Source organism: Monopterus albus, unplaced genomic scaffold (genome assembly GCF_001952655.1).
Source record: "Monopterus albus unplaced genomic scaffold, M_albus_1.0 scaffold234.1, whole genome shotgun sequence".
NCBI classification, from domain to species: domain Eukaryota; kingdom Metazoa; phylum Chordata; class Actinopteri; order Synbranchiformes; family Synbranchidae; genus Monopterus; species Monopterus albus.
In genome coordinates this window covers 748,827-758,216 of record NW_018128114.1, presented here as the reverse complement: position 1 = coordinate 758,216, position 9,390 = coordinate 748,827, and the positions used below count along the sequence as shown (strand labels likewise).

At 40.2% G+C, this 9,390-nt stretch overlaps 1 protein-coding gene across 1 annotated transcript in view; it reads left to right on the top strand.

The window, feature by feature from the left end:
* Nucleotides 1-3,133: 3,133 nt before the first annotated feature.
* stat4 (signal transducer and activator of transcription 4) overlaps nt 3,134-9,390 on the top strand; it is a 19,213-nt gene continuing 12,956 nt past the window's right edge. Inside the window, exons 1-4 of the mRNA XM_020620171.1 lie at nt 3,134-3,173; nt 3,359-3,487; nt 4,677-4,812; nt 9,372-9,383. Of these exons, the coding sequence (XP_020475827.1) occupies nt 3,360-3,487; nt 4,677-4,812; nt 9,372-9,383 (276 nt within the window). The 5' untranslated portion in view covers nt 3,134-3,173; nt 3,359. The remainder of the gene's footprint in view (nt 3,174-3,358; nt 3,488-4,676; nt 4,813-9,371; nt 9,384-9,390) is intronic.

The window sequence follows — 9,390 nt, the reverse complement described above, 5'->3', positions numbered from 1 at the left end:
TGTTTGTCAAACTTTAATCATTTTTAACATAAAAAAAAATTGTGATCAAGTTTATATAAACTGGAACAGAAAATGCCTGAACCTTTTCTTTGACTAGGAAACCAGAATCCTGGCTGGCAGCCAAACCCAATGCAAGGAGGATACCCTCAAGGTCCACCAGGCTCCTTCCCCCCCCAGCCTTATGGTGGACAAGGTTATGGACCTGGGCCTGGTTATGGACCTGGACCTGCTTATGGACCTGGACCTGCTTATGGACCTGGGCCTGGTTGTGGACCAGGGCCTGGTTATGGACCTGGATCTGGTTATGGACCTGGACCTGCTTATGGACCTGGGCCTGGTTATGGACCTAGACCTGGTTGTGGTCCTGGATATGAACAGGGACAAGGGCATTATGGACATGGACACCATGGCCACCATGGACACGGCCGCCATCACCACAAACATAATCATGGTCACATGCACATCAGATGTCACAAGAAAGGAAAGCATTGTCATGGGGTAAGATCCAGTTGTTTTGTTGAACAATGTAAAGTGTTTCTACTGCGCCAAATAAATACTTGTTTTACTTTTGCACTGATGCCAGTGTAAGAGTCAGAGTTTTCATTTGGTTTGTTCTTTATAAGATACTAAGTAACATATTGTTCCAGCATTTCCTATAATAATGGTCCTTGTTTGAAGAGCCCCGTTGGTTTTGATTCCAAAAAGTCCTCAAATCAAATTGACAAAATAAGTCAATTCTTCCAAAACAAGCAATTTAACTGTTCCAAGAAGTGATTTGTGACCATGCTACTTGGTTGAACATATTCAAACATCACCATAAAGCGGCTATATTGAGTATATTTAGAATGACAATGACTCATATGACTGTGCAATGTGAAAGGTGTTGCTCATAGTGAGGAAACCACAGGCAGTTCCCAAGGTTTTCAGTGAAATGGCTCCACAGACCAACTCTATGCTCGCTGTCCAGCACCAAGCAGCAGAAAGACACGTGAACTTAGATTCATACGGCTGGAAAGAAGCCAGTGTTTGTTAAGACAGTAACTATATCAACTGAATGTCTTATCAGTCTATGTCAGTGTTGTGTGCACAGCGTGTTTCTGCCGCCTCCAGGTGGCACAGAAGCAGCATGTTTAAGTGTGGCCCAAACCAAAAACAAATAGAGAAGCAACAAAGTCAAAACTGGATGTTCCTGTTAGAAATGGATCCAGAACTATTCATCACTCAAGAAGACAACAGTGTAATAATGAGACAATGACATCATCTCTGCATGACGTGACAGTGTGTTGTTTCTTGTTGCAGCACTCCAGCAGCTCCTGCAGCAGCGACTCTGACTAGATGAAGATTCCTCGCCATGAAGAGAAACATGACAAGTTGCTACCTGGACGCCTTCTTCTTCCTACTTACAATAATCAGTTTATTCACTCACCTACTTTTTAAAGCGTGTGTGTTTTCATGGGTTATTAAATACAACACACAGGTTTGGGAATCTTTCAGAGTCATGTTTAAGTCATGTGTTAAACCATATTACATATTAAAGTAGACAGAGCTGGACACATACAGCTGCTGCTGTTTTGACAAGGACATCAGCAGTAGTCAGTGTGTGACACTGTGTATGCTTTTTATATACTGGACGCTGATCATAATTGTTGCCTTGTAATAAACAGGAATCTGGTAATCACAAACTCTTGCCTCTTTACTTTCTGTGTTAATTGTTTGGCACTGTGTGTTATTACTGTATCTTACGGTGGCCCTGAGGTGCAAAGCACAACAACATTTCACTAAAGTCAAGTCAAATTTATTCATAAGCAGCTTTAAAAACAACATCAGCTGACCAAGGCTCTGCACAAACTAACAAAAGACAACAAAATAAACAAATAAGTAACATATAGAACACATATAACAGTAGGGGGGAAATATTGTGACGACCGCTAGCTCGGTTGAGAGGAGCTGGCCCGACCCTGTCCTATACTGGGACAACTAACCAGCCAGCTATGCGCTGGCACCTATGCTGACAGTGAGGAGAACACCTTCTTTGACTTTTTGGATTTTATTAGACAGAATAGAGAATGCGAAAACAGAACTGCGGTTTACCTGGCACCGTGTGCTCCTCAGGAAAATAATGAAAAAAAAGTAAAGCAGGACAAACAGTAACAACACTCTCTCAGGGCAACCCGAGTTCCGCGCCAACAGAATCTAAACAACACGCCCACCTGTCATCCCTCTTATCTCCTCCCGCACCTGTTCCTCCCCCCAATCCCACATTGGCCAGAACAGCGCGGCATTTTGCAGAAAACAGCGGTAACCAATACATGAACAGCCTTCAATAACATTGTCAACCCATTCGCACACAACAGAACACATGAACATCAGCGGCCGGTCAGGGTCGCCACAATATATAAGAAATAAAAACACATACAAGCTTCTCAGTCTGATTTAAATCCCAAGGTACTGGGACTTCAACGCTGTCATTGTGGATGCAGATCTAATACAGAGGAGTGGACTATTCCTTAACCTGGAAGCAGCTATTGCAAAGCCACAGCTCCCTTTCATCTCTAATCTTAATCTAAGAACATCAAGGAGCAAAATCCTCTCTGGAAGGGATATGAACACATAAAAGCTCTGACAAGTATGAAGGGGCTAGTCCATTTAATGATTTAAAACAAACTATAAAAGCTTCAATTTGATTATATTTGATAGAAAGTCACATGGTTTGACTTTTCATTACTAGGGGTGTAACGATCCATCGATCTGGATCGATCCATTGAACAAACACTTCACAATCTGATGCAACACGTAGACATCAATGTTACATGTACTTTATTTTGACAGCCAGTCACATGCGCATGTATTTCTGGTGAAGTGTGGTTCTTTTCAAACTGGACAACAAGTGGACAGGGGCTTTAGCCACTGAATAATAATTAAAAATCTCAATCCCAGTCTTGTGGTATATGTTCGTATTCCTGGTAAATCATACCTACTTCCACTCTCACCTGATTACAGCCGCTGGGTATCTCTGTGTGCAGTAACTGGATGGGCAGGTTTCAGGAGTTCCTGAAAGCACAGCCCCTGAGATGATCACTTCCTGAATACACATTAAAAAACGAAAGTCTCAGAGTGAAACAAGTGCACATGGTGAATGAGACTGACGGGAAAGCAACACAGAAACCTCTCGGGTAAGAAATGCTAGAAAACTGCATTAACCTACAAAACTAATTATTAAAATAAATACATATTATTTATAATGAATTATTATAAAATCGAAATAGGAGGATGTGCTCTAGTCTTTATTCACTTAAAGTGCAGTTTAACCCAGGTGATAACGTGTGCATGTGTTTTGTGGTGTGTGTTTGCACTGTAGCATGAGTCAGTGGAAGCAGATTCAGCAGCTGGAGATCAGACTCCTCGAACATGTGGACTATCTTTATGATGATAACTTCCCCATGGATATCCGACAGGGTCTGGCCAGTTGGATCGAGTCTCAGGATTGGTGAGTCCTGCTCTGTGTGTGTGTGTGTGTGTGTGTGTGTCTGTCTTGGAGGTTGTCCTGGTCACATATACAACATGTATGGAATATGAGTAAGAGAAAATGATCATCAAACTTTATATTTTCACTGATCTTTACACAAAAAGGCAATTATCTATGTAAAAGACCACCCAAATTACAGAAAAGTCATATTTCAATTACTTAAAGAGAAACTGAACATTGAACTGCCATGTGGACAGAAACAGGTGGACTCTAAATGAATTATAGCATTACTGCATGTCCGAATGTAAATGGGAATGTCTGTTCCCTATGTCAGATAGTGTGCTTTCTTGTTTTGCTGCCCTTAAGAACAACAACAGACATTAAAGTAGTCATTCATCAGAGCAGTTACCATGGATTCAGGGAATTTGACCAGATAGTGGAAGTTGAACTTCTTTTGCAAACTGTTCCAGGTGGCTGGAGCAGAGAACATAAGGGACAGACAACAGATATAAGCTGTTTTATCTAAGATTATAGCTAGTAAGCAGGATCCTTTAGATAAACCTACAGAGGTAGGGAGGTAGTTTTTAGGGATGCTGTAATATCATGAACAGCCTTTAACGCAGCAGTAATAGTACTGTGCTTCTTTCTGAAGCCAGATTGATGCTCAGACAGGATACTATTTGCATATATAAAACTTTTTATTTGGTTACTAACAAATTTGTGTTTTGTGGTGTCTGTACATGCTAATGCCGTGCACATGTATATTAGCAGCCATCCACGTATGTAAGCATATGTGTACAGTAAGTAAGAAGAATACCTGGAGGTTTTAGGCAACACATGCCAGACTTCCTTCTAAATAAGGCAGCATGCTCTAAAAAAGGACCCAATGTTCACCACTTTCTCACATCTGTTTCCTAAAAACATCAGAGAGCAGCCAACAGGACTGTATGAGTGTTCAGTTCACACTTCTCACTTTTCACCTTCTAATGAAATTATACATTTTGATACAGTTTTGTTTGAGCAGCCATTTGTAGTCACTAGTATGGGAATCTTTATTTTAAATGTTTCATTAAAGCAAATGAGCAAACACAGAATCCCTTGATTGGGGTTTCTTTCCTTTTCTTTTATAAGCATAACACCAGCCATTTTCTTCTTTGTGGGGTTTTACTGAGAATCTCCTAAACATCCCTTCCCCACTGTGTGTTTTCAGGGACACAGCCGCTAATGATGAGTCGATGGCCACAGTGCTCTTCACCAATCTACTGTCTCAGCTGGAGAGGGTGCGCTCACAGGAGCAGAACTTTCTACAAAGACACAACATGAAAATAATACAACAACAGTTACAGGTGTGTCAAAATCCTTTCATCCTTTCATGTCCTGGTTATGTCAACTAAAGAACTCTCCATTTTCAACAGGGACTTAATTTTATGCTGTTTTGCAGCACTCTTATTGTTTTTAAATAAGGGTTAGCCCATGGCTGCTCATTTTTTTCATTTGCAGCCATTTAATGTTTAATCTTGGGTACCTCTAGATTAGCTTTGCACCCATCACAACTCCAAATAGTCTGTAATTATTTCAGAATGATAAAACCAGAGAGCCTCTTCCTAAAAACGAGAGGATAATTTGTGAATGTGCAGAACTCCTGTTGCTGGTGTTGTGTTGTAAGTGGACACAGATAGGTAAACAGCAAAAGAGATGTGTAACACTCTAAATAAAGTGGGTAATTGAGAAACCCCACATTTTAACTGGCATAATGCAGACATAGTAACTTCTCCAGCCTTACAACAATTCTCTCTAATGTTACAGAAACAAGACATTAACAGACATACTGTTAAGTCCCACCATGCAATAGAAACATCGCTCCCCTTCAAGTAGCTCCAAGATCAGTAAATCCAACCAGTGTCTTCCCCCACACGACCACATACAGTCCCAAGGTGGTAAAATTAATTCCAACAGGTAGCGTAGCACTGACAATAACATCATGGATCATTAATCCACTCATTAACCAGCAACACATCACATGCGGCAGACACACTGGCCTCAAGCTGCCAAAACAAACAGGTATTGTGCTCTGGGGAAATCCAGCATTGATGAGCTGATCATTCACCGCCACGGTGGCTTCACTGGCCGGCTGCTTGTAGGTTAGACCTGGTCCGGTAAAACAACGAGTCCCTTTACAGGAACATTCCCAGACATGCAGTAACCTCAGGCCCTGTATTTTACTCCACATCCTCTGGTCACAGTGCAGCAGCAGGAGGGAAAATGTATCCACAAAACCATATGCAGTTGAAAAATTGCCAGTGGATGTCAGGCAAGCTCACATGAACACGCAACTGCCTGGAGGTTATGACCACTCAATGAGATCTTTAAACTATCATGTAAGACTTTATCTTGTTAGAAAAAAAGTCTCGTGAGAAAGAGTTTACGAGATGTGTGTAAACCAAGTACTAGAATATACAGACACCTCATTTTTTGAGCTTTAGGTTACATCTAAGATGAGAATTCACCCTTGTAACATTGTAGATATTGGCTCTTTAAGATCTGTCATTGCAAGTTACATAACACAGTAAGTTGTTTTGCATTCTACTTTTTAATATACTTGTGTTTTATTCTGTACTGTAATTATCCCACATAGGAGAATCACATACTCCTATGCCAAACCATTAAAAACATATGACTATTTATTATGTTACTTGACATGCTCATACAGCAGCTCATAAATAACACAAACAAGTTTCACTACAACGTTCACTGTATGAGGAAGCAGTTTGCCTAGGCGGACAACAAAGGACAAACAAAGGAACTGCTAAAGTAGTGGCAAGGGTAGCATCAGAACTGAATGAGAAAGCTTTGGCTGCACAGTACAGCATATTACTTGCATGTTGTGTTGACACATATCAGAAAAAAAGCAAGTGGAAGAAAACACCTGTGGAGATTTTTGAGTGATATTATGTATGTGGGGGAACAAGGTCCAAATGTTGTCAAAAATTGTCTTACAAACCACTGGGGAAGAAACATTAACCATAAACTGACCACACTATCATCATTTAGTGTCAAATTTAAAACATTTGTGATAAGGAGAAGTAGTTTTGTGGTTCATGGTGTGTGTGTACTCAGGTTGAAGGGAAGTAAAATATATTGGCTTTCAAAATGGTTGTCAGTTTGAATGTGTGACTCATGTCTATTTTTTGTGCTGTTTTTCTCTGGTAAATGAGAAGCAGCTACCATTTTATCGTTGAGCAGCTCAGGTGTCAAATGTAGTGAGTAGCGGCCGTACAAGCACTTACATGACCTTTTGTTTTACACAAAAGTCAAAACAGTCTGCTCTCAAAAATCATGAGTTTATTGCTGGAAAATACTGTCGTACAGTACACTATTAATGTGGAGAGGGAGGGGTCTTCCCCTGTCCCTTTCATTAATATCACTACTTTCTCAAGGTAATCGAAGTATGAGCTCACAAGAGTGTAGAGGTTGGTCCTGGCACTATACAGGATGTTTGGTTGAGGTCAGAGCTGGGTGGTGTCACAAGCATCAGCACATGTTTTATTCTGGAAAAGACATATACCTTTGCAGAACAAGCCCGTGAGGTTTTTACCACTGTTTCCTGTGTGTCTGAATATGTGTGTGCATGTTTCAAAGTTAACACTTCAAAGAGGAAGCAGTTAGTCCTCTATGGTAGTCAAGGATGTTTGTGGCATGTTGATGTGATGTGCAAGTAATGTTTAAATCATCAATTTCTACAACAGAGAAACATACCAGCCATGTTTGACTTAGTCTTCTATTTGTTTGTCCCAGATTCTAGCAGAGTCTTTGTCAGGAAAACCCCTCTGTTCCTCAAACATTTTATTTGTTCACATTTTTTCATCAGAAATTCTAAAAAGGCACCTAAAATGTTTCCAGAACACATTTTTAATGAACAATGCAGGTCAACTAAACTGAGAAGCAAGTTTTGATTATTAGAAACACTAAACCAAACTAATCTGCTGTTTACCAGTGCTAAATGGCATGGTTGTTATTGTAATGAAAGTGAGTGTGTAGGTGTGTGTTGATGCATCCTCAGTCATCATTCTGGCAATGATGCTGATGCCTGACACCTTAGTCACACCTGGAGGCGAGAGAAAGTTTCCTCTTCCCACAGCAGATTTATATCTTCTTTTCTGGGCTTTTGAATGTGTTGATGCGCTTCATGTAAATCTCATCTAGACCAAGAAAATCAAGTGGTGATGTAGACAGAGTTATGCAGGCAGGAGTGTGGCTAAGGGAAAGTTTGTGGCAGCACTAAACAAACACAAAACTTTGATTTAGGTCATTGTTTTCAGTTTTAATGTAAACAAAATCTGTACTGAAAGCATCTGAACTTTCACTGCCCCATTGAACCCAGCTGATGCTGAAAGACCGTTTTTTAGATAGAAAACTGTCCCTTGATTTTACACATAGAGGGCTGTTTGCTATTCACAAGAAGTATTGTAAAAACTGTTGTATAATGTCTTCTGTGCCTCCATACATTTTATGAGCTGGATTTCAGAATTAAAGATGGCACCCAGTCACCTGAATAAAAATTGCATTTGAAAAAACACATTGCTCATTTGGCGCATGAGTCAGAAAAGTTTTCTAGCTTCCAAGTTTCCACCTTGTGTGACCCACCGCACATATGCATTTGTGTTTCCCTCAGTGCCTGTCAAGATGTTTCCCCTTAACATCTTAACCTCAACCCAACCTTATGCTAACACAGGGCAAACATGTCTTGTGGGGGAATACATTTCAATACAACACCCCTGGTAGCCACAGTGGGATTTATCAATGCAGTACTGCAAGTGACGACTGAGAAAAATGGACTTAACGGCTGAATGATGGCACCGTATCCAGCTGTCATACTGTAATACATCCATGGGTGGCTCTGGACAGATAACCTTAATGACATCATAGCAAAGTCATCAGGGATATCCATTAGGTGCATCACACGACATGCAGGATTCAGTGATTTTTGGAAATGGACCCATGAAAGCCATGTTATCTCACCCTCATATACGGTATATCCACAAAACCACGTGCAGTCAAAATATTGAACTTTTAATATGGCACCGGTGGAAGTCAGGCAAACTCACATGAACATACAACTGCCTGGAGGTTATGACCATTCAAGGAAATCCTTAAATTATCATGGAATACTTTATCTTGTTAGAAAAAAAATCTTGTGAGTGAGAGTTTTCGAGACGTGTGTAAACCAAGTTGCTTCTCCATAGAAATACTAGAACATGCATACACCTCATTTTTGAATCTTTTGGCCATATTTAAGATGATAATTCACCGTTGTAATATTGTAGATAAGTCAGAAAACAAGGAAAAGCGCCATGGGCTCTTTAAACTCTGTTTCCTTTACATTCAACTAGCTGCAAAGAGCTTAATTATTTTGTATTTTCAGTTTGGACCATTATAAATGAAGATCACATCCTTGAAATGTTTTCCAAGAGTCAAACAAACATCATGGGTATACTGTATAACACCACTGGACAAACTGGTTTAGTTTAGAATAGCTGTACATACACCTTTGTGTATATGCACCTATTTGTACTTTCATTATGACTGTAACATGCTCCTTTTATTTCATGCCAGAGTCAAGTTCAGCCTCATTCCTTTGCTGATTGAATATGTGAAAACACTTCTTGTAAAGACCTCATGTCTTCTAGGATTCCCATGGTGACAGTTCCCCTCATCAGAGCCTTGTTCTTCTGGTTAGCACATTAGTCACTGTGAAAAGTAAAGAACAAATGCTTCCGCTGGCTCTATGGCTTACATAGGTTTCTATGAAAACGTTAATGACAAAGTCTTTCCTAACTTGATCACTGATTTATTCAATTTGTGTTGCACAGGTTTTTTGTAACATGCAATATGTTTGGCTCCACAGGTGAAATATTCTACCAACC